Source organism: Myotis daubentonii, chromosome 2 (assembly GCF_963259705.1).
Source record: "Myotis daubentonii chromosome 2, mMyoDau2.1, whole genome shotgun sequence".
Taxonomy (NCBI): Eukaryota; Metazoa; Chordata; class Mammalia; order Chiroptera; family Vespertilionidae; genus Myotis; species Myotis daubentonii.
Window position 1 is genome coordinate 93,113,946 of NC_081841.1, and position 26,583 is coordinate 93,140,528.

The 26,583-nt window shown below is 48.0% G+C and overlaps 1 protein-coding gene and 1 pseudogene across 1 annotated transcript; one reads left to right on the forward strand and one right to left on the reverse strand.

Annotated features, from left to right (window-relative positions):
• Window positions 1-3,881: 3,881 nt before the first annotated feature.
• LOC132226613 (large ribosomal subunit protein eL8-like) lies at window positions 3,882-6,954 on the reverse strand (annotated as a pseudogene).
• Window positions 6,955-11,792: 4,838 nt separating this feature from the next.
• On the forward strand, window positions 11,793-25,679 carry FGF6 (fibroblast growth factor 6). Its single transcript, XM_059683839.1, has 3 exons — window positions 11,793-12,138; window positions 13,126-13,229; window positions 23,312-25,679. The coding sequence occupies exons 1-3, from the start codon at window positions 11,793-11,795 to the stop codon at window positions 23,486-23,488; spliced, it is 627 nt and encodes a 208-aa protein (XP_059539822.1). The 3' UTR covers window positions 23,489-25,679.
• Window positions 25,680-26,583: the final 904 nt, after the last annotated feature.

Below are 26,583 nucleotides of genomic sequence, written 5' to 3' on the forward strand. Positions count from 1 at the left end.
ACTTACAAAAGAATCTAGAGGTGGGAGGTTTCAGGGTTGGTAAATGCAGCAGCTTGATGATATCAGGTTCTTCAACCTTCTGCAGTTTTCGTGGCTCTTCCTTCATGATCACAAGATGGTTGGCATAGCCCACATTACATGCTTACACAGCTGCATGTCAAAGCAGAAAGAAAGGAACATGTGTTGGGTAACCAGCTCATAGTATTTGCCGCAGATTCCTCATCTATATGTGCAGGTATGACACTGTGAATGAGTAATATGAATGGAGAATTTTTTTCAACAAGTGGGATAGTCCAAAATGGATTTTCTTGCAGGGTGGCATTTGCAAGCAGAGTCTCTGTAATAAATTTCTAATAGAAGACTCTGTAATGGGGATTCCTATAAAGGGTGAAAGTTGCCTAAGATGACCACTAATTGCCTCGCTAACTCCAAAGTCAATTATTTTTCTATGTTTACTGCTTAGAACTTCTTCCTGATGCCAAGCCTAAACCTCTTTCATTGAGCTTTCAATCTATTTCATGCAGTCATAGAATATGGGAGGTGATGACCTTAGAGACTGTCATCTCTGTATTTCTCAAATATTTTGGGTCAGAGCTCCCATTCAATTAGAATCGATATTTTATGACCTTCCTTTTACTATTTGAAACTTCAAAGTCATATTTTAATCAACATGCTTAAAACATAATTTACATAGAATAAAAGATAATCATTTTGCCGAAACCGGTTTGGCTCAGTGGATAGAGCGTCGGCCTGTGGACTGAGAGGTCCCAGGTTCGATTCCGGTCAAGGGCATGTACCTGGGTTGCGGGCATATCCCCAGTAGGAGATGTGCAGGAGGCAGCTGATCGATGATTCTCTCTCATCGATGTTTCTAACTCTCTATCTCTCTCCCTTCCTCTCTGTAAAAAATCAATAAAATATATTAAAAAAAAGATAATCATTTTAATTATACTGTTCCATAAGTTTTGAAAAATGTGAACCTCCACCACAGTCAAGTTATAGAGCATTTCCATTACCTCAGAATGGTCCCTCATGCCCTGTTGCAGTCAATCTCCACCACTCCTGGCTCAGGGCGCTACCAATCTGCCTTCTGTCATTATAGATTATTATTTTTGTCTATTGTAGCATTTCATTTAAAATATGAAATCATAAAGTATGCATAAATTGTCCGCTTGCTACACGCATGGATTATTCCAGCACAACTTGACGAATTGCCTTGGCATCATTGCTGAAATCAGTTGTTTACATGTGTATAAACCTATTTCTGGTCTGTATTCAGCTTCATTAATCTATATATCTGTCTTATATTACATCTTTTTATTTCTGCAGCTTTATACAAGTCTTGAAGTCAGATAACGTAAGTTTCCAACTTTGTTCTTTTCTCTCTTTTTTTTTAATGGCTATTCTAGGATCTTTACATTTCCTACAGATGTTATAGACAAATAATTAATTTCTATTAAAAGCCCTCCTGTTTTTTAATAGCTTTATTGAGATAGAATTTGCATACCATAAAACTTATTCATAAGTATAACATTCAAAGAATTTTAGTAACTTACGGAATTGTGCAACTATCACCACAATTCAACTCTAGAGCATTTCCATCATCCCCAGAAGTCCCTCAGGTACATTTGTAGTAACTGCCCTTTCCCAACCCACAGCCCAAGGAAGCAGCTAATCTACTTTCTGTCTCTATAGATTTTCCTTTTAGAACATTTCAGGTAAATAAAATTATAGATGTGATCTCTTCTGTCTGGCTGCTGTCATTTCTGAGGTTCTATCTTGTAGCCCCTATCAGTACTTTGTAACTCTTTGTAATCCTAGTGACAAATTGCATTCCATTGTAAGAATAGACCATATTTTGTTATGTGTTCACCAGTTGATGGATATTTGATTGTTTCCACTTTGGGGTTACTATGAATGATTCTGCTATGAACATTCATATATAAGTGTTTATATTGACATATGTTTTCCTTTCTCTTTATGTTTAACTTTTTGAGGCTCTGCCAAACTAATTTTATTTTATATTCCCATCAGCAGTGTATAAATCTAAATTCTGGTCACCCAAGCCCTAGCCAGTTTGTCTCAGTGGATAGAGCATTGGCCTGTGGACTGAAGGGTCCTGGGTTTGATTCCGGTCAAGGCAGCACGTACCTCGATTACAGGTTCCGGGCTCTGGTCCGGGGAGTGCAGGAGGCAACCAATCAATGTATCTTTCTCACAGTGGCGTTTTTCAATGCCTCTTCCTCCCCCTTCCACTCTCTCTAAAAATCAATGGAAAAAAATATCCTCGGGTGAGGATTAAAAAATAAATAAAATAAAATAAAATAAATTCTGGTCACCCAATTCCAACATATGGAAAGGGGTTTCCCCTCACCAGCAAGTAATTCTCAGACACCAACTGGCTGTTCTACAGTTCAATTCAATTCCAACACTATCTACCTACAGGTAGGGTCAGATCCCCTAAGTTAAGTCCTACAAGACTGTCCCTCCAACTTCCCCACTACATACACACACACTTCAGTCACCAATCAGAAGTCCGTCCAGGTTGTCACCTGGGCTTCTGATTCAATGGTTATAAATCAAAGGTTCCAGTGACTCCCACCCAGGTTCAATTAATTTGCTAGAGTGATCATAGAACTCTGAGGAACCTTTTATTTACTAGGTTACTGGTTCATTATAAAAGGACATAAGTCAAGAACAGCAGATAGAAGAGATGCGAGGGGAAGGGGTGCAGAGCTTCCCTGCCCTCTTTGAGTGAGCCACTCTCCCCAAATCTCCAAGTGTTCACCAACTTGGAAGCTCTCTTGGTTTTTCTGGATGCTTCACGTAAGAATGATTGATTAAATTAGTGGCCATTGGTGATTGAACTCTATCACCAGTCCCTCTCCTCTCAGCAGAGGTCATATGGTTATCACATGATCGGCTTTATTGGCAACCAGCCTCCATAACTGGTTGGGTCCATAACTCGCCTCATTTACAAAACAAAAGTCACCTTTTTTGTTCTCATCACTTGGGAAATTCAAAAGGTTTTAGGAATTTTGTTTCAGAAATGGGACAACGACCAAACATATAGTCCATATTATAACTGCCAATATCACAAAGAAGGTTCCTATTTCTCCATAATCTCACAAACCCTTGTTATTGTTTGTCCTGTTTATGACAGTGTTATCCTGGTGAGTGTGAATGGGTGTCTCATTGTACTTTTAATTTGCATTTCCCTAATGACTAATAATCTTTAGCATGTTTTTATTTGCTTATTGGCTCTTCTTATATCTTCTTTGGTAGCATGTCTACCAATATCTTTTGCCCATTTTTTTAAAAACATTTTAGAAATTTTGCTTGTTTTTAAATTGTGTTATTTGTATTCTTATTGGGTTATTTGTATTTTACCTTTGTAAGAGTTCTTTATATATTCTGGGGATAAGTCCTTTATCAGATATATGATTTGCATATATTTTCTCCCAGCCTGTGGCTTCTTTTACTTTCTAAATGGTGTCTTTTGAAGCACACTTTTAATTTTAATGAAGTTCAGTTAGTCAATTTTTTAAAGTTAAGTTTTGTGTATGATGTGAGGTAAAAGACTAAATTCATGTTCTTATATATGGACATCAAATTGTCTAAGAACCATTGTTGAAAAGACAATCCCTTCTCCCCATTGAATTTCTTTAGCACCTTTCTCTAAAATCAACTGGCCATAAATGTATGAATGTATTTCTAGACTCTCAATTCTATTCTATTGATTTACATTTCTATACTTATGCAAATTATCTAGGAAAAATTACTAAATGCTAATCTTATAATCAAGATGGTAACTTATTTTTATTATTTTTTGAAGGAGGGTTTTTATTACTTTTATGTACAGAAAACTCAGCAGCATACACTTAGCCCAGCTGGGTGGCCAGTTCTGTAGCTTTGGCCTTTTCCAGCTTGGCAATGTGAGCCGTCATCTTTGGACCCAAGATGCTGCCTCCCAAGTGGTGGTGTATCTCATATCTGTCGTAGTTGGTCCAGGTGGCTTCCACAAGCTTAGCCAGAGCTCCTTTGTCTTCTGAGTTAAGCTGTGTGAAGGCAACAGTGGTGCAGGTCTCCCCGTGGACTGGACGCCCCGGCTGGCCCTCCCCTTGATAATGCAGTAGGGAACCCATCACCTTGTGGCACAGCACAGGCAGGAGACCAGTCGATGGGAGGCACATCCTGTGCAATCACTACCAGCTGGGCCTTCTTGTTGTCCACCAAGGTGGTGACAGTGTTAACCCCTCCCCAAAGCCAGATGTCCTCTTGGTGGGGACATTTCCTTTGCAGGCAGCTTTTTTCTCAGCTCGGACCAACTATCCCAGCTTTTTCTCTTGCTTTGTCCCTTGCTTGTACTTTGGCCCAGCTTAAAGCAGTTGAGTAGCTATTTGGCAGTCCAAGGCCTTGGTGAACTGGTTAATGGTGAGAGACACTTTCAGCTTATAGTGAATAACCCTTTGCCACTGCAGCTGACGGGAGTGTGGCCATTTGACAAAGTGGGTGAGGTCCCTTTGGGGCTGGATGTCCTGTCCAATGCCAAAATTCTTGGGCCTTTTCTCCAACAGGGGACTTACCACCTTCTTGGCCTCCTGCTTCTTCTCGATAGCAGGGGCCGGTGCCACCTTTCCCCCCTACTCGTGTGGCTTAGTGTTCGACAACAGACTTAAGGACAAACATACAGATTTTTCAAGCTCTTTTTTTTATATACGCGCTCTTCTTTGGTACTCCACCCTACAAATACTGCCTGCCTTTGCCTCCCCAAACTTCGATCTCTGAATGCTTAACTCACTGTGTCCTCTGGGCTCCACTTGGGTTCTCCTTTCCTGCTCTGTGTTCTGGAAAGTGCATCCAGAAAGAAAGAAAATGTGATCTTAGGAACATTTCATTTGTTTCTTTCCTTGCAGGATCACAGTCCTACCCGTTACCCAATATCTAAAAGTAGTTGTTTTATATATTTGTCCAGTTATGTTGCTGATGTTTTGGAAGTACAAATCCAGTACAAGTTTCTCCAACATGGTGGAAGCAGAAATTGCCAATGAAACTATTTTTCTTAATGACAAAATGCAAATTATAATATTAAAAGTGGTTTTTTTCTAATTAATATGCTCTATCCCCACCAAAATTCTGATCACCCGTTAACAGAGGGCTTGGTTCTTGTTGAGAATCACTCATCTAGTGAAGTCCATACATTCAAAGCCTTTAATTCAACATTTATTCAAACATTTCATGAACCTTATTTTGTGGCAGGCACTGCGTTGGTTTTGAATAAGACACCATTGCTGCCTCAAGGATTTTACTATCAGAGTAACAACCTATTCAGATTATTATAATATAACCTGGTAAGGGCAGTGATGGAGATACATGCAAAACATTAATGAGGAAAGGCGAGGAGGGGAGACAGGGACACCAGATCCAGCTTAGAGACAGGTGGAAGGTGGACAGAGATTGCTTCCGGCGGTGACATTTAAGCTGAATCTTTAAAGATGGGAAGCAGTTCACCAGGCAAGGGGAGGACAGGGAAAGTGAAGACATGAAAGCAGAAGCAGAAGACATGGACTACGTGTGCCTGAGAACGACAGACCACGTGAGGGTGCTGGAGCAAGAACCCCCGAGAGGGAGAGGCAGGGATGGCCTGGAGAGGCCGGCAGAGGTCAGGCACGGAGGGCCTGTCACGCCACACTGGGGAGCCTGCCATTAGGCCGAGTCCTTTACATAACTCTGCGCGGCGGCTGGCAGGGAGCATGACTCCTCAGCACGCAGTAGGTATTATTAGATGATGACCGTGAGAGGCAAACCTGAGAAACTGCAAAACTCTAATCAGAGCCAAGTCTCTCATGTTCTGAGACTCCAGAAAGTTATCTGACTCCTCTGCCCCTTTGCAAATTCAGCTGAGATGTGCGGCCATGGTGGTCAGCCAACTCGGAGGTGCTGCCTCCTTGGCAGCTGGCTAACCCTCTAGGCTTGTCTAGATGGCTGCAGAACAGGAGAGGACAAGGGGGACAGAGTGAGGCGAAGAGACAGCGAGTGAGAGAGAAAAGACAGATCTGGGAGACAGGAATTACACTGAAACAGTAAGCGGGGCCCTCAGATTGAAGAAATAGATCACCAAGAACTTTAAACCAAGAAGATGATTTCTGGGGTGGAGAGGAGAATACGACCTCCTCCCAGCAGACTCTGCAAATCCTCGGATGCCCAGGCCACAAAGCTGACTGGCAGGGCCTCCCTCCCTCCCTCCCTCCCTCCCTCCCTCCCTCCCCGCCTCCCTCCCTCCCTCCCAGGGGAAGGACTGCTGGGAGGAGAGCAGCGTCTTCAGTCTAAACGTAGGCCGGGATTTAGACAGATCTGGACAGCCGATGGGCGGCCCCCGTGGACGTCTATTTGCAGGAAAGTGAAGGATCTCCTGTGAAAGAGCCCATCCTGGGGGAAAAGGGAATCCAACCGGATGGCCCGGACCCACAACAAAGGCTTAGCCCTCTGTGCAGACAGACAGACTGACATAAAATGCAGGCGAGGGAATCAGTGGCGCTCAGGCATCCCTTTAACAAGCATCACTGTGAAGAAGAGGACTGAGGCATTCGTCCTTGCTTTGAAAAACGCATAAGGCCGTGGGTCGGCTCCTCGAGGTCATGGGTCCTGAACTATCCTGAGAAAGGTAATAGCGTAGTCCGCCTCATCCTTGGGCATACGTCCCAGGACCTCCAGCGGCTGCCGGGAACCGCAGGTCGTACTGAACCTTAATTCACGTTGACTCTGCCACAAAGGGGGCAGCGGCGTTTTCATCGGAAAATACAACCGCTCAGTAATTGTTATGTTTTTCAGTCCAAACCCATTCCCGAATCTGTGTAACCGCCCCTTACTTGCAGTGAACGGTTTGTTGTCACTTATCTCAGAGGGCCCCTTGCTGATGTGTTCTTGTACCCTCAGGGCTTTCTGGCGCAACATGCTACCATCAGTCAGAACACGCTTTCTGTTCATGTCTTTACCCACAAATTGTATGTTTTTCCCATCCTAACCAAGCACTTGTCACACACTGTGACAGTAACTTCGGCAATCTGAGGTGTGGCAGCAAAACTAGCACACATTTCTTTTTCCTTCTCTCAATTCCACAGGTAGAAGATTTGTGTTTACGGTTGATCTTAACAACTTCAGCACAAACTTTTTTCTTTCCTTTTTAAATTGAGAACTTTCACCTTTCACTTTAAGGAAGCACTTTACAGCTCTTCTTTGGCATTTCCAAAGGCCGGCATCACTACTCTTGCACATTTAGGCCATCATTAAGTAAAATAAGGGCCATTCGCACACAAGCACTTTGATGTGGCAACAGTCGATCTGGTGTCCCTGTCTCCCCTCCTGGCCTTACCTCCTTCATGTTTTGCATGTACCCCTACTCTGCTGCTACTGAACAAAGGGAGATTCACATCCCAGGCAAGATGGAGTGGGGTGGCGTGAGATTTCATCACACTATTCAGCACAATCTGCAACGGAAAACTTATGAATTGTTTATTTCCAAAATTTTTCATTTAATAGTTTTGGACAGCAGTTGACCACGGGTAACTGAAACCACAGAAAGTGAGACTGCCAATAGCGAGGACTACTGTACCCATCAGCTGTCCATCAGGAGGTGGGAGACAGTGGACAGGGTGGTCCACGCCAACCCACTGCCATGGCCCCAAGCAAGGGCAGTCACTTGTTTGGCAACACACGTGAGACTGCTCTGGAATTCCAGAAATAACTCGGGGCTCACTTAGAGTGGGGTGAGGAGGTTCCACACGAGCTGGTCAAAGCAAAAACTAACTAGGAGAATTTGGATTACGAATGCTAATGGGTTCCCACTGGGATATGGGTGAGACATGGGGAAAGTTGAATTTCACTAGGAAAGTGCAAAGTATGGATTCCTCCAGAGACCAACTGGCAAGATAATACTTGACACCTCCTTGGAGACCTTTGTTTTAATAGAAACTTTTTCTCTTGAATCCTCCCATGTATAGTGAGTTTCATGAGCCCTAAACGCCCTTCTGCTCAGCTCTAGAGCAGAGGTGTTTCCTCATCCCTTTCCTCGGCACACGCCCCTCTCCCATCCATCAAGGTCCCCGAGCAAACTCCGCCACTGAACACCTATCTAAGCAAGAGGAAGGGGGAGACCAAGGCAGGTGGTCAGGGCCCTGTGCCAGGTGAGCTCAAAGAAAGACCAAGACAATAGAAAAACACTAAGCACAACAGCTATTTTATTCTTTACCTTATAATTTTCTTTATTTTGCCAAATTAGCTATAGAAAAAAGGCAAATTTTTTTCAAAATCAAATGTAAAAAGTACAAGTAAACAGCTTTTCATAATCTACGTAAGCTTTATGTGTTCTCCCTACAGTCACTCCCGAGATGTTTGACTTTATTATGTAACTAGAAGCCCGGTACATAAAATTCGTGCATTTGTGTGTGTGTGGGGGGGGGGAGGTCCCTCAGCCCAACCTGCACCCTCTCCAATCCGGGACCCCTCAGGGGACATCCCTCTCACAATCTGGGATAGCTGACTCCTAACCACTCTCCCCTGCTGGCCTGATCACCACTAACTGCTCTCCTTTGCCAGCCTGATTGCCCCTAACTGCTCTCTCCTCTTGGCCTGACCACCCCTAACCATCTCTGCCTTGGCCCCCACCATCATGGCTTTGTCCGGAAGGACATCTGGAAGGATGTCCAGAAGACATCTGGTCTAATTATCATATTACCCTTTTATTAGTATAGATAAGCAGAACTCATAGAAGGTCACCTGCCAGGCTGTGACCAAGGTAGTTCCACTATACAGGTAGAATTTGGCCAACCTGGACCGCATGGTACCCCACTTAGGGTCAAGGACCCTGTCGTGAAAGGAGACAAACGTTAACATTTTTTCCCACTCACCTCCACTAACTTTTGGCTCATCCAGAGAAAGTGATTGACAGCCCCAAAGGCTGCTGGACAACTTTGACAGGGGGGTCCACAAAGAGGCCTCCTCCACCTGTTACTCTTTTCTTTATCACTTCACATCCATAGGGGTCCCTAAGCCCCAAGAGAAGGGTCAAGTGCAAATCTGGTAAACCAAGAAGCCCTAGCAGTTGTCAACTTAATTAGCCTTCAGGAAAAATATATGGATATATGAGCGCAGTGGAGTTGCTATAGAGACAGGCCCAGGCGGCACATTTAGAACAGGGCCTCATCACATCACCTGATAAAAATAAGATCCAGGCTTTTTAATAGCATGAATTACTTAAGTTTTATATTTAACAGGGGACGATACCAAGGCTATTACTGGTTTTCAGAATATTTTAGGAATCTGGGCTGCCTGTTTGTACATATGTTAACAGCCATCACAACATATGCTCTGGTGGCTGGCAGTTAAGAGCTAGAAGCTCATGTGTCTCTCTCACCCCTGAGATGAGAGAGGGACCTTCTTACTTTGGGTTTGTCCTCCTTTAATTGGGTAGGAGATTTTCAATATGTTTCAGAGGAAAGACTGGGGAAGAAGCTCTACTGTGCTTTGCACCATGACCTTTGCATATATTATTGCTAATGCCTGTAACAACCCTATGAAGTTATGATCTCATTTTGCAGATGAAAACATTGAGGCTCAACATTTTCGCAAGGTCACACAGCTAATAAGTAGTAGAGTTAGAATTCAAACCCAGGTGTCCCCCATTCCAAAGCCCATTGCTCTGTACAAGGAAGAATCTTGGATGAGGGGAATCTAAAGAGATTTAACATTTTTATTAATAGATAGAATGGACTTTATTATAGTTTGATCTCTCCTCTAAGGAGGTCCCAAAGAAGAGGTCTCCAAGAAGAATTCCAGAGATTCCGACCTCTGCTGATGAGAACCTCTCCAGTTATCCAGGGCGAGTGTTCATTTCAGGCTAACTTCTTCTGAACACCCACACACTTCTGGGTGCCTTTTCCCCAGCTCAGACCCGCAGGCATAGTTAACACAAGATCCCAAAGTAAACACCATTGTCAGAGTGTCTTCACTGCTCTTGCATACATGAAAGCTTAAAGACGTGAAACCAAGCTGGGAATCCAAAGGGAAGGGCGTTTGGTTGTGGGCTTTGTTTGTTTGTTTTTTAGTTTTGTATTTGCATTATTCGCGACTCTCCTACTCTTCATAGAGACCCTTGCTTGCTTTTAGCTTTCATTTATTTATTTACTATTTTCCCAACAAAGGCCTACATGGTAGACTCATTCTGTGCCCAAGAGGTACCAGTCTTTCCTTGTGGTGGGAAATGGTGCTGGTGATGATACAGCTGGGCATAAGGCAATGTATGTGACAGGGAGGGGAAAGATGGTTGGAAGCTGGGGGCCCACTCAGTTTATCAGCTGAAAGTAATGACAGAAGTTGCCTGGGCTCCAAAGGATCTGAGAGAACATGTCAAGGGAAAAACTGAAATGTGTGGTTTGGCAGAAATTCTAACCGAAGCATCACTCTAAGTGAACTAGGCAGAGAAGCAGAAGGCAGGTAGATGCCACAGATGAGGCTGAGGTCCAAGCAGAAGCCGAAGACTTGGAGTCTCGGAAGAGTCCCTGAGCAGTGGACCCGCCCTAGGAGCTTTCCCCACGCTGCCTGCAGCCTCCAGCCTGTGGACACGGGTGAATCGTGTTGGCTATTGAAATAATCCTGTGTTTGACTCGTGGCATGTAATGAGTAGTAGTCCCCAAGGGCCAGCCTGGAAATCCCATTTCCACTCCAGGCAACCACAGAGGTTAAAGGCATGGGCTTTCTTCTCAGGCCAACTTTATGTCCTGGCTTTGCCACTCACTAGCTATGGTCACTCAGGCAAGTCATTTAAGCTCTCTATGCTTGAGCCTTCCTGTCTGTAAATAGGAATAATACCAATCAGATGCCAAGGATGAGCCCAGGTAGGAAAATGGCCAGTGGGCTATGTCAAGGGCCAGAGACAACATCCACCCCATTGGCTGGGTGAATGCCATGGCCAGGACAGTGAGCAGAAGCCAGACCCCAACCTCCCTCCCTCCATGACCCTAATGCTCCTTGGATAACCCCCCACCCCTCGCCACCCAATCTCTGTCCTCTCCTGCTAAAAGGGTCCCCTGAGCCACTACTGCTGTCAACCATGTGCTCTTTCCATGTAAAGGTCTCTAGGGTAATTCATAGGCCCTGGTCGCCACGTGCCACCAAGCCTTCCCCTATCCCCGTCTTTACCTTTGCCCTCAAAATAAGGAAGCCAGCGCTGCCAAGCCAAGAACTTCTGCCCAGTTTGGATCCTGGGTAGCCTCTCGCCTGCCTCCTTCCCTGGGCCCCCAGCCAATTCCTCCCTCCCTCAGAGATGCTCCCTGCTCACTTCATTCCTGCCTCATAGTTGGAATGACAGTGGCTCCCAGCATCCCTGAGGCATGGGGAGGGTGCTGGGGGTCTGGGGAGCAGCCAGCTCAGGAGCAGGTTAATGTTACAGCCCTGGATAAGTGAGCTGGGACAGCTGACGTCAGGGTGATGATGGGTGGAGGGGAGCGCCAGGCTGCTGAACTATAAAGACAGGTCAAATCAAATGTAATCAACTCGGGACAGAGCTAGCGGGCGAACTAGACAGCGTCCCCAAGCCATGGTCCCTACCAGCCGCGGCTCAGCCTGGGTCCCTCTGCTCCCGACCCGAGTGCCCGAAGCAGGCTTTGGTTTTATGTCAGCAGCCTTCATCTGCCTTCCAAAAATAAGCCCCTGCCGCCATGCCGAGGGGAGAAAAACAAGAAGGGCGGTATTTTTAGGGCCATTAATTCTGACCACGTGCCTGAGAGGCAAGGTGGATGGCCCTGGGACAGAGGCTGTTCATCGCTATGTCCCGGGGAGCAGGACGTCTTCAGGGCACGCTGCAGGCTCTCCTCTTCCTAGGCGTCCTAGTGGGCATGGTGGTGCCCTCCCCTGCGGGCACCCGAGCCAACAGCACGCTGCTGGACTCCAGGGGCTGGGGCACCCTGCTGTCCAGGTCCCGAGCTGGGCTAGCTGGAGAGATTGCCGGGGTGAACTGGGAAAGTGGCTATTTGGTGGGGATCAAGCGACAGCGGAGGCTCTACTGCAACGTGGGCATCGGCTTTCACCTCCAGGTGCCCCCCGACGGCCGGATCAGCGGGACCCACGAGGAGAACCCCTACAGTGAGTGCCAGTTGCAGCCAGTTGGGAAGCTGGGGGCTTGAGCTCAAGCAGGGCTAACGGATGAAGGGGACTTGCTCTGATGCATGGGGTCCTGTTAGGAAGGGGAGCGAAATGCTATTCTCCACTTGGATGCCCTTAACAGAGCCACCCCTTCCAGACTCACTTTGACTCTGCCCAGGTGCAGGCTCAGTATGCGGCGGTCCCAGCATCCCCGAGTGCTTTGCCATGATCTCATGGAGCCCCTGTGGCACTCATATTTCAGCATTACGGGGCCATCTGTGGCCATATAAGACCACTGGGAACCATCAGCCTGGGAAACCAAAGGCAAGGATGGGGAGAACGAGTAAGGCTACTTGGACCAAATTAGACACAAGCTTGTTTTTATTTAGCTTCCCCTCTGAGAAGGGAGGGCGAGTGGTTTGCACAATTTCCAGCTGAAGCACATCCTTCTTTTCATTTCAGCCTGCCCCCTCTGTCCTGGGGTCTGTGTCCTACATGTTGATGGTTGCTGCATAGATAGGCTCTCCCAGCTAAGGGGGCGGGGGGAGGGGAAGGGCTGCAGGATCCAGGCAAACCATCAGCCTCTGCTGATGCATTTGCAAGATTAAGTGGGCTGAGATTTGTTGAAACATGTGGAGTGTACATTTTGAACAAAATGAATCTGAATGCAATTTTTATCCAACTCAAGAAGTGATTAAGTCAGTGAAAGCCCAGATTCAAAGCTAATCTTAAGTAGATACCTAAGTGGCCACTGTGATCCCTAACTCTGATGTCAGAACATCCCCTTGCAGAACCGGATTTTGACAGTCTATTGGCAAGATCTGCCAAGTCTAGCTGCGGGATTTCCTAAAATTAGACAGGGATGCAGGTGACGAGGGTCTGACTTTCTAGGAGCAGGGGGATGGGCCTCGCCAGGTCACCTTTAGATTGACAGCTCAGTCTGATCTGCACAAGCCTCAGGTAACACAGCCCGTATTTCCTCATCAGGCCTGCTGGAGATTTCCACCGTGGAGCGAGGTGTGGTGAGTCTCTTCGGAGTGAAAAGCGCCCTCTTCGTTGCCATGAACAGTAAAGGAAGATTATACACAACGGTGAGTTCATCCGGCCAGGGGAAGCTCCAGGTTGTACAAGGCCTAAAACTGACTCCACTGAGGAAAAGAATACAAACTCTGGAGTATGGAGATGAGTATTTCTCTAGAATGAGAGCAGAGGGGGCTGTGGGAGGAGGCTGTGCAGGTGGGGGGCCTTGAAGCTCAGGCTTTGGAAGCTTCACCCCGACCTCTGCATTGGACCATGATCCTCCTGGTCCTGCCTCCCAGCACTTTGTAATTCCAGGGACCTGCAGCTCAGAGGGCTGCTGGCCTGAGGAAAAGCTGCACTCTGTCCTACGGCCGCCCTCTGGGCTATGGCAGGTTTGATCCCCTGAACTGGAGAGGCCACAGAAGCAAGTGGCCAGTGTGCAGTTCTCCATGACCCGCCATCGGAGAGGCACCTCCAGCCCCAGTGCAACAGGAGGAGGGGAAACAGAGACGCTCTCCTCACCTTCATCAGTATGGGGACCTTTTCACGTAGGTTTTAAGTCCAACCCCTGACCCCAGAGCCTGGAGAAGCATCGGCCCTATTATAACCCCTTGGCTGATTCCAAAATACAGGCTGGGAAAGTATCCCTATGATGTTGAAGAAACCAAGAGTTCTTTCGACAGAAATAAGAGGGCTAAAAAGAAAGGGCTCTGAGCAATGGTCAAGGAATACCAGAGTTATTTATGGGAAGGGCGTGGAGGGCTGCTCTACCTCTCCTTGGAGACAGACTGAGGATCAGGAAGTGGACAGAGAGATCTGGGATTGGTGCCGGCTTCTGGGGAGACTATTCCAACAGCTCAGGTCTGTTAAATACCTGAATGGGGTGCCCGTGTGGCCTCTGCCCTTGAACACCTCTCCGTCTGAGCTGGTTTCCATGGAGAGGGGCATGGATTAAATTCCGTGGGTCTCTGAAATAAGACAAGTAACAGAGGGGCAGTGGGGCAGGAGCTAGAACGCGGGTCCCAGTCTGTACACCAAATGCACGTCTGCTGTGGGCCTTACCTGCCTTACCTGCCAGGCCCTGAGGCAGGTCCCCACAGCATGATTGACATAAGACCTTGGAGACGTGGGGTCTTAACTATAAAGTGAGGATGAAGATCAAACCGCTTCCCAGGGGTGCTGGGGATAATGCTCAGAAAGCCCTCCACAGGGCACCCTGCAAACACCTCTCTTTCCTACACATGAGACATGTGGGAGCACTGTTTGCATTCACATCACCTTGAGAGCTTGTTAAAGGTACAGATTTCCGGGGACCTTCTCAGAGATGCTTATCCAGGAAAGCTGGGCTGGGGCCTGGAAATCAGCTTGTCTGTTTTTGCTTTTTAAGTTTCTCTGGTGTTTCTGAGGCACAGGCAGGCTTGGGAACCACCAGGCTACAGAGCCTCTGCCCTGCCTGAGGGTGACCCCAACCCTGAGAGCCGGAGGGCTGGGGAGATGAAAGCATGGAATTCTCAGACACCTTTTACACCTCGACACCACACCGGTGATGGAGGGGACAGGAGGCAGCCAGCACCAACCCAGGTTTTAGCCATGTGCCTAAGCATTAGGGCCAGGGATGTCCATGGAGTAGGACCCCTCCGAGGCGTGCGTCATCCCTCAGAGCCCCTCGCAGCCTGCATGATGCCTGGAGCCCACTGGTTGAGAGCCACGATGCGGGTGTGAGCTAGGCCCACTGGTGGTCCATGACATCCGAAAGGTTGGAGACTTCTGAGCTCGGGGACCCTATGCAAGGGCTCCTAGGCAGGGAAATCTGGAAGGAAGCATTCAGTACAGCAACCCTTACTCTTGCCACCTTTGTTAACAAGCTATTCAATATATCTCTTTGCCCAGAAAGAAATTCACCTGGGAGGTGGGAAAGGGCACAAATATGGAGGATCTTTATCCACTCCCCACTTTCTTTAAGTCCATATCCATTTCCCACTTTCTTTAAGTCCATATCCACTCCCCACCTTCTTTAAGTCCATAGCCACTCCCCACTTTCTTTAAGTCCATAGCCACTCCCCACTTTCTTTAAGTCCATAGCCACTCCCCACTTTCTTTAAGTCCATATCCACTCCCCACTTTCTTTAAGTCCATAGTCCCGGGAGGAGAAGCCAAGGAGGCTGGGAACACTAGATTCAACAATCGGGGACATGCTGCACAGGGTACAGCCTTCAGAGTAACCACAGGAAGGGGGAGCCGTCGCTTTGAAGGGCGGATTGACTGCTAGTGCAGGGGACACCCCTGGCCCTCGTGCTTGGGCACATGACTTTTAAGGGGACAAGCAGGGCTCATTAAATGACCAGGGTTTAGGAAGGAGGGGAGAAGATCGCCCGATTGCCACACACCCCACATACGCTCCCCAGGAGCACTGGGCCCAGAAGCACCTTCTCTAAGTGGGGAGAGTCTCCTCCCGGATGGAGCCCAGGGCCAGGCAGGAGTGGGTCTGGACAGGGGAGTGTACAGCTGAGCCTGGAGTCGCTGCCCTGCCCTTCAGAGCTGGTTATCACAGTCTGAAAAAACTATTGCCAACTGATCCGGGAGCCAGGAAGACTCCTGCTGGGCGATGATTTCATTCACACTATTTCCCTTTAAGCCCCCAGAGCTGCCTCATCCCAAGTTGGTTCAGCTGCTCCTGCTGCTAAATGGGACTTCTCCGGGAGGGAGGGAACCGTGCTGGGCAGGGGACAGGGGGAAGGGGACAGCCCTTGGGGGGAGAATACGTGTCATGAAAGCCCTCCTGAGGAAAAGTGGCCTCCCACTTGTCTCACTTGCAGAAAAGAGGACTGCAGAGCCTGCCCCTCCTTGGACAATACAGATAGCCACCCCGTTTTAAGCACCTACTGTTTGCAGGGTGCCCTGCAGAGGGCTTTCTGAGCATTATCCCCCAGCAACCCTGCGCCCCACCTCCCCTCCCCCCCCCCGGGGCAGGTTTGACCCTCACTTTATAGTTAAGACCCCAGATCTCCAAGGAATTGTGTCCATCATGGCTGTGGAGGCCCCCAGTAGAAGTGCATGTGATGTACAGACAAGGACCCGTGTCAAATGAGGCAGAAATCAGTGAATCCCAATCTCCTCTTTAAAATAATAATAATAAAAAAATCAAGGCTCTCCACTGGACAGTGGTTCTGTTAGAATCCTTTGGCTGAAAAAAAAAAAAAATGCCGTCAATGAAACAACATCCAGCTTAAGAAAAAGTCTTAAGAAGAGTTTATTTGAGCCAAACTGAGGACAACTGCCAGGAAGCAAAATCTCGACACACTGAGAACATGCTCCGCTGAGTGGCAGTTTTGCAGCTTATTTCATAGATAGGAATCAAAGGAGGAGACGTAAGGGGGTTACATGGGATGTGTTGGTGGTAGAGTTGGGAGGTGGGAGAAAAGAAAGTGGGGAAATCTCTGGGACTGGATAAAAGGTAAAACAGAGAGACACTTCGTTTACATTGGGCTGTATAGAATAGTTAACGTTTACAGCACGTAGAAATGGTATTTGGGGCACAAGATAACAATGGGGGGTTCTGTGGTCTCTGCCCTGCTGCCTGTAGTTGTGCCCTGGGGGGTCTGGAAAAGGGGATTACTCTGACGCTCCAAAGGTATGTTATCAGAGAAGCAAAAAGACCATCGACAGGCTCCGTTAAGGCAAAGGCTGACCTTTGTCAGGGAAGCTACAGGCCTCGGATGGGCCTACCTGCCGTGACTTGCTTTTTGTTAGGAAGTTTTCATTTCAGACCATCCTAGTCTCTGAGTTTGCAGGGCCCACCATGCAGGCCTCCCCTGAGCTTGTCAGGTCTAGTATGTGGCCCCTTTTTCGTCCAGCAAAACGGTACTAGAAATTCAGATATGCTTTTAAATGATTTTAGCTTTACAAATTATAACTGTGTCTACATCTTTTATATCAATAGTAGTGTGACAATGTGCAGAACACACTACTTGCTTCATCCCGAGAGGCCTTTGAGAATTCCCTGGGGGTAATTCAGGAGGCCCACACCTTTCCCTCCGTCCATGCTCAGTTTGCCGCTCCTCTCATCTAGCGTGTGCGAGGTCTGGGCGCGGAGGAGGCCGTGCTGCAGTGAGGCCAGAGTGCCCTGCAGAGCAGAGAAGTCTCAGAACGCGTGGCCTGCTGCAAAGAGCTACAGGAATGAGAAGAATGATGTGCCTGGTGAAAACATTTTCTAACACTTCTAAATTGTCAGTGCAGTTGTGTGTTAGGAATGAGGGTTAGCGAATACAGTACAGACCTCTCTTCAGAGCCGGGAGGTGCTATGACTTCTTTGCAGCTGAGGACAGGGAAAGAAGCAGTCAGTGGCTGCAGGAGGAAAGGGTCTCAGGAAAAAGTTTTCTTTTCGTTTCTACCGCCCACTCCGTAACCCACCCGCCCCCACCTCCACACATGCACGCACAACCAGAAGAAATAGGGACAAGTGCCAAGGGCCGCCGAAGGAGGAAAAACTTTAAAGACAAGAATCCACTCCCATCAGCCTGGGTGACTGGACTCTGCATAAAGGCAGGAGATGGCTGTCTGGTCCACCCAGACTTCAAGAGGCATTTCTGCCTGTGGTAACTCCTGCAGAAACACCCACACATCTACCCTCTCCAGAGTGAGCGTCGGTGCTTGATCTGGTTCCACAGAAGTCTGATGAGACCTATATGGAATTTAAGACATTGTCACGCTGGGGCTTGAGGCCCGGAAGGCCCAGGAAATGTGATCTGCTGGAATTATTTTCATTTGTTCAAGGAATAATATGTTGTAGCTGCTTTTATTATCACGGTGTTCACTGGGCCGAGTGCATTTCACACCAGAGCTGAGGAGCCAATCTTCCTGAGCCACGAGAACTCAGAGGTCAGGGAAATGGTGGAGATGAATTAGGGGCTGGGTCGTGATACCACCTTGAGCACCAATCTTCAGGAAAATCCCAAGGGCCTGAAGCATTGGCTGCACCAAAGAGTTTGGGAAGTTGTCTTGGCATCTTGCTGCAGGTCTATAGCCACTTGAACTAGAGCATGGGGGTGGGGGTGTGCTTAAAAGAACAGGCCAGGGGAAAGTAGAGAGGGCTTCTAAAGCAGACTCCATCTATTTCTCTTTTTTCTCTTTAGATTTGTACAGAATTCTGAGAAAGGCTAAGAATATGAGATAAGCTAGATAAAAGCGACAGAATGGGGGGGAAAAAACAAGTCAGAAGCTGCTTTAAAAGGGAGGGGGAACTTGAATAATCAAAATCTGATGAACAGAGGACAAAACTTGATGTATAAAGCATCATTGTCCACTTGTAAACAAATATGTTTTAGGAGACCCAGGCACTAAGGAAAGGCTGAGTTCTTAAATTGGACACATTCTAGAACAGAGGATATGAGCAAAGGCCTTCATAGCTTCTTGCCAGAATGGCTCAATTTCTTCCCTTCCTCTTCTCTTCCCCCTCCCTCTACCCCAGGATTTGATTCCGTCTCTGGAGTTTGCAAACCACATATGCAACCTCTCTCCTAACCACCATCCCCGTCAGAAATGAATTCTCCTGGAAATCAGCGGGGCGGTTACTCTCCAGGGATGTATAAAATTAGAAGGGCGGGGAAAGTGGCGGGTGGAGACTGGGCTGTGATGGGAGGAGGAGGAGACCACCGGGTTCTGATACCAATGTTTTCTTCGTTTCCTGGCCCATCTTCTATCCTGAGTTCCTTTTCCATTTTAAGTAACCTACTTATATGACTAGGTAATACATGAACATGGCCTAAGGGAGAGAACAAGTACAAAAGAATATGGCGTGGGAAGTAAGCCTCACTCTCACTGTTGTCCTAAAGCCACCCACTTCCTCCCAGATTCAGCCGCCCTTACCAGTTTCTTGAATACCATCCCAGGAAGCACCTGTGTCCCTGCGCTTGCACACGGGATCTTTTTTTAAAATCACACAAACAGGAGCATGGTACACACACTGTTTGAAGCTTATTTCTTCACTTAACAGTATATCTTTGAGACCATTTCAAGTCAGTGCACAAAGAGGTTTCTTATTTTCTCACTAGAGGCCCAGTGCATGAAATTCATGCATGGTGGGGGGGCGCTTCCCTCAGCCCAGCCTGTACCCTCTCCAATCCAGTACCCCTTGGGGGATGTCCGACTGCCCAGTTTAGGCCCGATCCCAGGAATCGGGCCTAAACCGGCAGTCAGACATCCCTCTCACAATCCTGGACCGCTGGCTCCTAATCGCTCCTGCCTGCCTGGCCACCTCTTACTGCCCTGCCTGCTGGCCTGGTTGCCCCCAAATGCACCCCCCCACCAGTCTGGTTGCCCCTAACTGCCCCCCCGCCAGCCTGGTCGCCTCTTACTGCCCCCCTGCCAGCCTGGTCACCTGAAACTGGCCCCCTCTGCTGGCCTGGTTGCCCCTAACTGCACCCCCCTTGCTGGCCTGGTCGCCCCCAACTGCCACCCCCCTGCCAGCCTGGTCGCCCCACACAGCCTGCTGTTCAGTCATTTGGTTGTCCCTCACTAACCCCCTGCCAGCCTAGTCACCCCATGCAGTCTGCTTGTTCAGTTGTTTGGTCGTCCCTCACTAACCCTCCTGCTGGCCTGGTTGTAGGCAGCCATCTTGTGAGGGTGTGAGGGTCAATTTGCATATTACCTCTTTATTATATAGGATGGCTTATAGTGTTCCACTGTGTGGACTTGCTGTAATTGAGTTCACCACTCCTCCTAATAGACACATAGGCTAATGTCGGGCTTTCACTACTGTAAACAACTTTACAGTCACTTTTGTACATGTGGGAGCCTGTACCAGTAAGGTAAATTTCTAGGAGCAGAATAAGTCATCAAAGCTGTAACAATTTTTTATTCTAATAAACACTGTCAAATTGCTCTTTATAAAGTCTATAACAATTTACACATCAATGGACATTAAATGAGAAATCCTAGTTTCTGTGTCCTCACCAATGAAAGTATATTATCAAATATTGTTCTCTTTGTAATCTGACAGTTAAAAATGGGACCTCACATTTTATGTCATTTACATTTCTCTTATTAAGCATATTTTCTTTTGTGGTTTTTTTGTTTGTTGTTGTTGTTATTAATCCTCACCGGAGGATATTTGTTTCATTGCTTCTTAGAGAGAGTGGGAGGAGGGGGAGAGACAGAGAAAAACGTCCATCATTTGGTTGCCTCATGCACACACCCCAACCAAGGTACATGCCCCTGACCTTAATCAAACCCTGGACCCTTCAGTCCGAAGGCCGACACTTTATCCACTCAGCCAAACCAGCTAGGGCATATTTTCTTATGTGTGAGTGCTATTTGTATTTCCCTTTCTGTGAATTGTCTGTTCATTAACATCCATTTTTCAGTGAGTTAAGGATTCTGAATATAGTAACAAAATGTCCTCTTTGCAATTTATTGCAAACTGCATTACAAAATAAAATGCATTGAAAATATTTTTTATCCAGTATATTACTTATAGTTTTATTTTGTTTTAAGGTCTTTAAATTTTTTTCCAGACAGTCAAATTTATTTATTTATTTATTTATTTATTTATTTATTTATTTATTTATTTATTATGGCTTTTAGGGTTTTTTTTGTGTCCTGCTTAGAAAGATTTTTGGCTTAAAAAAAATTTTTTTTAGCTTTAAGTTTCTCTTTTTTGCAATGAAATCTCTGCTCCTTTTAAAATTTATTTTAATATAAGAATGAAGGCATACATCAAATTCATTGTTGTTGTTATTATTGTTCTTACCAACACCATTTTCTCAGTGATTTGAAACACACTTCTATTTCTAGATACACTTTTATTTTATATTCACTTCAGGTCCATTTTTATTTTATATTCACGTATCTTTGGGTTTACTTCTTGACTTTCTATTTGGTTCATTTGTCTGCACCAGACTTTTATTGTGGCACCAGACAATTATTTTTTATTTTTTATGTGCCAGGCATTATACCAAGGACTTTTTATGCATTATCTCAATTAATAATTACTCCAATTCTATGACATAATTATTCTTACTGCTCCCACTCTACAGATGAGGAAACTGGGGCTTAGGACGTTAATTTGCCCAAGTCCACACAGCTAAGTACGAGGTGAAGCATCATCACTCTAACCAGGGGTGGGCAAACTTTTTGACTCGAGGGCCACAATGGGTTCTTAAACTGGACTGGAGGGCCAGAACAAAAGCATGGGTGGAGTGTTTGTGTGAACTAATATAAATTCAAAGTAAACATCATTACATAAAAGGGTACGGTCTTTTTTTTTTTTTTTAATTTTATTCATTTAAAACAGGCTGGACCACGGGCCGTGGTTTGCCCACAGCTGCGTCTAACCTCAAAGCTATTGCTCAAATGTGCTCTTTACCCAATGGATGTGTTTATTCTCCCCGCCTTTGGGATAATCCTTCCTTCATGGATCCCGCAAGTATTTACTGAGCACCCTTAGGAGAGAAAGGAAAGCTTGTGGCAACTCCCTAGATGGTATCAAGGAGCCGTTTGATGGTGGCTGATGAGAGTTTTCACATTTGTCTCAAGGAGTTAACATAATGTGAAAGCTTTGTAAACCAGGGGGGTGAGAGGCAAAGAGCAAGGGCAGGAGGGGAGTACGCAGTGTGTTTCCAAAGACCACACCTCCCCCCTGCTCACTCCCACCCTGCATCGATACAGCCACCCATGTGGGGGTATCTATACATTTCAGTGTTGTCCCTAATAAGTCATCATTCATTCAGCATCATGTACTCAACAAGGCACAGTTCTTGTCTTAAGGAACTTGGAGTCTATTGGGAAAGAAAAACCCGTCCACAGGGATCACACACTGTTTTAGATGCTGCCTGAGAGGTGAACTCGAGGGGCTGGGAGCCCTGGTGAGCGAGTGCGTCACCTTCTGTTCAAAACAGGAAGAAGCCCACTGCCAGCGGGTCAGTGAACTCACAGTCCAATTCCTGCAGAGGTCAGATGACACCTCTGGTGCGGTCAGCCATCGAGTGGGTCATTTTATAGCTGATGGCCTCAGTCAGGAGGAAGGAATCAAAAATGATACTCCACCTATTTCTCTGTTTCATCCTTTTTTTAAAAGACTAGATCCCAGGTCTCCTGGCTCCCAGCTCGCTCTCTTCCTCTAGACCCCAAGGAGCTGCTCCTCATCAAAAGCACAGAACCCTCCCAGCTCCCCTCAGGACAGGGACCCGGCGCCCTGAGGGAGCAAAGGGCTCTCTTTTCTAGGAATAAAGGAGGACGTGGGCTGTTTCCTGTGGGTGCGTGACAGGAAGTCCAGCACTCACTTCTGAGCGGGCGGTTCACATACCGTCCTCTACCAGATCAGCGCTTTATCACTGGCCCAGACCCCATGGCACCGCTGTCACACAGGCAGCCAGCTTCCTTTCCCCACAAAAACCACTGCTCCCCACCTTCTCTATTCCTGCACTTCCCTGGAGAACTACGAGTGTCCAGGGAGGCACAGGGCATCTTTGGGTTCAAAGTCAAAATGCCTCTTTAAGGAATTGCAAACTTGGGACTTAAACTAGGAAAGGCAGTGAGGAAACACAAGTGGAGAGTGAGTTACTATGATCAACAGACAGCACGAGAAAGGACTTAGGAATCATCTGCCTTGACCCTTTCTCCAACCGCCCCTTCCTCACCACCACGGCCACCACCACACAGTTTGCAGAAAAGGGAACTGAGGCTGAGAGAGGAGCAGCCTTCTGGGGCACACAGCCAGGGAGTGGAGAAACCACTAACCAGAACCCCAAATCTTTCTCTCAGTCCTGCTCCACTAGACTACCTCTCGCAGTGGACTGGAGAAAACAGCCCGTTACATCCCTTTCTGGTCCTTTCTCTGAGCGGGATAAATGATCATAGGTGCTTAGTAGAAAGTGCCCCGAACTGGAAATCAGGAGACTCACCCCCTGTGCCACAGACTGTCCACCCACGTCCCTGGGCCTTGGTTTCCTCCTTGCAAAGGAGGGAAGGTGCGAGGGGACCATGAGAGTTCTGAGGTCTCTTTCTGTTCCAACCTTTCATGATTCTGTTCACCCGGAGTGCCTTGCATCTCAAGTGGCTGTTCTACAAAGGTGGGGGGTGGGGGTGGGGGGCTCTTGACAGCGGGTCGGCTGGGCCTCACTTGTAACTGGCCTGCTGTTTGCCCCTTCTTTCACAGACCAGCTTCCAAGAGGAATGCAAGTTCAGAGAAACCCTCCTGCCCAACAATTACAACGCCTATGAGTCAGACCTGTATCGAGGGACCTACATCGCACTGAGCAAATATGGACGGGTAAAGCGGGGCAGCAAGGTGTCCCCAATCATGACCGTCACTCACTTCCTTCCCAGGATATAAGGACCCTGAAAGAAGGTGCACAGGCGGAAAGTGACATTTTTTCTACTGGAATTTTGCACAGTGAACACTTTCCCTTACCCCCATGCCTCCTGAGTCAGGTTTCTCTAATACTGGGGGAGGCCCGAGTTGGTTCCCTCGGCCACCAGACCCCAGGACATGTAACCCACCCAGGTGAGGGGTTGCAGCCAGCTTTGTAGAATGGCAGCGGAGCCCATGCTCTGACCTCACCTGAGGAAAGAAGGTGCAGATGACACTTGTGGAATGTGACCTTGTGCCCAGGAGAGGCCAGCGAGGAAACATGTGTGTGCTGGTGTGTATCCATACATCTCTGTCTATGTTGTCAGAGCAAAGGCATTTCAGAGCATCGGGTTTCTTCCCTCCAGATCACTGTGGCAGGCATCTGCCTGCAAGAGTGTCACTTGTCAAACCACCAGGATTGATGCGTGCTCCCACTCTGCCTCTTTCCAATCACCTTTGCATTCAGAGGCCCCTGGCTGCACAGCAGAGAGGCAGGGTGAGCAGGAGTAAGGTTTGACTGCAAACCAGAAGGAAAGTGGGAAGGCACTCTGATCGTCCTGCTCAGGAGGACTGTGGGGACACAGGCGCATTGTTGGGGCAGCTGGGGGGAGAAGGGGTGCCCTTCTCGGAGGACAGCAGTTTCCCGGGCGGTTGGGGAAGGCCTGCTGGAGGCAGCAGAGGGACTGGATGTTCCATGGAGAGCCATTCTGCTGGAGGACTCAGTGCTGTGTGGCTCCGAGATCAAGTGGGGCCAGGCTGCCTGCCCATAACTTTTCCTCACTGTGAACCAGGTCTTATTTTAACCTCAGATGACAAGGATCCTAATAATGGCAACCTCTTTGGCAAGGGGTGAGGGGGAGCAAAATAGAGCATGAAGGAAGTAGAGAAGCTCTGGACTCCAGATGATAATTCCTCTCCAGCTCCGTCCAGGAAACTCACCCAAGTTCTCATCCGATACCCGCACTTCCTTCTTGGTCGTCCTCGTCTCACATACACGCCTGTGCCTGGATGCGGGAGAATGGGCACCGTGGCGTCTGGGGTTTGCCCCCTCTGGCCCCCTACAGTGGAAGAGTGTTAATCCTGTAAACTCAAGCAGCCAAGCTGAGGCAGCTCCTTGCTGCTTGATGGCTTCTTGCCTCCTGCCCTTTGAGAGTATTTAAAGCAGAGGTTCCCCCGAGCGACTATAAATGTCTTCCCGGAGCTTTCAGATTCCTGAGCCATCGGACCGTTCCTAAATCTGAAACCAGAGAGAGCCATGTCAGAATGCAAATATTTTTGGCATATGTGAACCACGAGTTACACGATGACCTGACACCCTCCGCTACTCCCAGGGGCCCCTGCCTGCAAGACAGCCCCCCATCGGCTGCCGCGCCTCACCCCTGGCGTGCCGTGCTAGTGCAGATGTGCCATCTATACATAGGCCTGACCTGAACGACCGTGAGCCCAAGACGGCCATTGGCAATTCAAGGGAGAGATGCCATACTGGCCGCCTCCTCTGCCCAGCAAACAGCAGGAGCACATGTGCTGGGTGAGGAGGAAAAGTCCACCCCCAGGTGAGCAGACAGTAAGAGCTGAGGACCAAGAAAAGCATGGCCACGCCTGGGATAGAAACTGGAGGGGGCTGAGGTCCTGGATCAAGTAGAAGAGAGAAAAGCGGCCCATCTTGAGTGGAAGATTTGAAGTGCAGGCCTGCTAGGAGGCAGGGGACGAAGCTGATTGTTTTCCAGGAGGCGGTCCAGAGCAATCTGTCTCTATAACAAGGTTCGTCAGAAACCGGTGCTCTCAGAACCCAAGGCACATATCCGTTCCGATGGAAGGCGGTGGGAGTGCAGGAAGGCTGGGTGGATGGATGGAGGAGGAACAAGTTTTAGGTCCCAAAGCATTAGTTCCTTCCTGCCTAGCTCTTTGAGCTAAGGTGGCGTGAGAGGGGTTGCAGGCTGCCAGGCCTTTCCTGCATTGCTCTAGAGCAGCGGTTCTCAACCTGTGAGTCGTGACCCCTTTGGTGGTCAAACGACCCTTTCACAGGGGTCGCCTAAGACCATCCTGCATATCAGATATTTACATTACGATTCATAACAGTAGCAACATTACAGTTATGAAGTAGCAACGAAAATAATTCTATGGTTGGGTCACAACATGAGGAACTGTATTTAAAGGGCCAGAAGGTTGAGAACCACTGGTCTAGAGGCTCATAAAAGCACTCAAATCCCAACAAGGAGTTTCCCCAAATGTCTGCTCCCATTTGTCATGCTGGGAGTGAGAAGGAGAAGCTGTGGAACGCCCAGGACCAGGCAGGCGATATTCGGCCACCACATAGCGGCCCCAGCGTGCCGGCTGTGACTAGAATCAGTTCTGAGCAGCTGGGCGTCTGTTCTAATCCGTGCCAGGTCCCTGCTGTGCCAGGTGTAAGCGTTTTGTGTTACACCGCTGGGTGGAGGCACACATCCTTGACTCTGAAATCCTTCCCATCCAAAGGAAATCTGCCAAGGCTTTCTCTTTGGCCTATAGGTGACTTGGGCTTAAGAAAAATCAGTCCCCGCTCACAGAAGCAGGGTAAGGGGCAGGAACAGGGCAAAATCTGCGCAGGGCTACTCAGTCCCTCCCTCCTGCTCGTGTCGGCGCACAGGTGTGCAGAGTCCTCACCTATCTGATCATCGTGTCTGTGAATCTGAATTCCGATGCCAGCCTCGTGGGCTCCAAGGGGCTGCAGAAAACGCTGCATAGGCAGGGGAACAAAGGTGTCCCCTCCTTCCGGCTGACAACGTCCCATGAATGATGTGGTCCTCCCTCCCCCAAACCCTGAGCTCTGAGACTGGTGTAGAGAGTTTTGTAGCTAATTGGTCTCTCTTCCACCCTGAACTTCTCTGGCAGCTCCATGCAAACTTGGGGTTCCAGCAGCCCTGAGGCCGCCTTGTTCCCTCTTCCAGAGTAAATGATAGAGAGAGTGACATACTAACCCCTTTGAAGACAGACTTCTCAGCTGGAAGAGGTTAGCTCAGACACCATGGGGAGCCCCAGGCCACGTGAGATCTGCATCCGTCAGGGCAATGGATGGACGTCAGGGGAACCAGGAAACG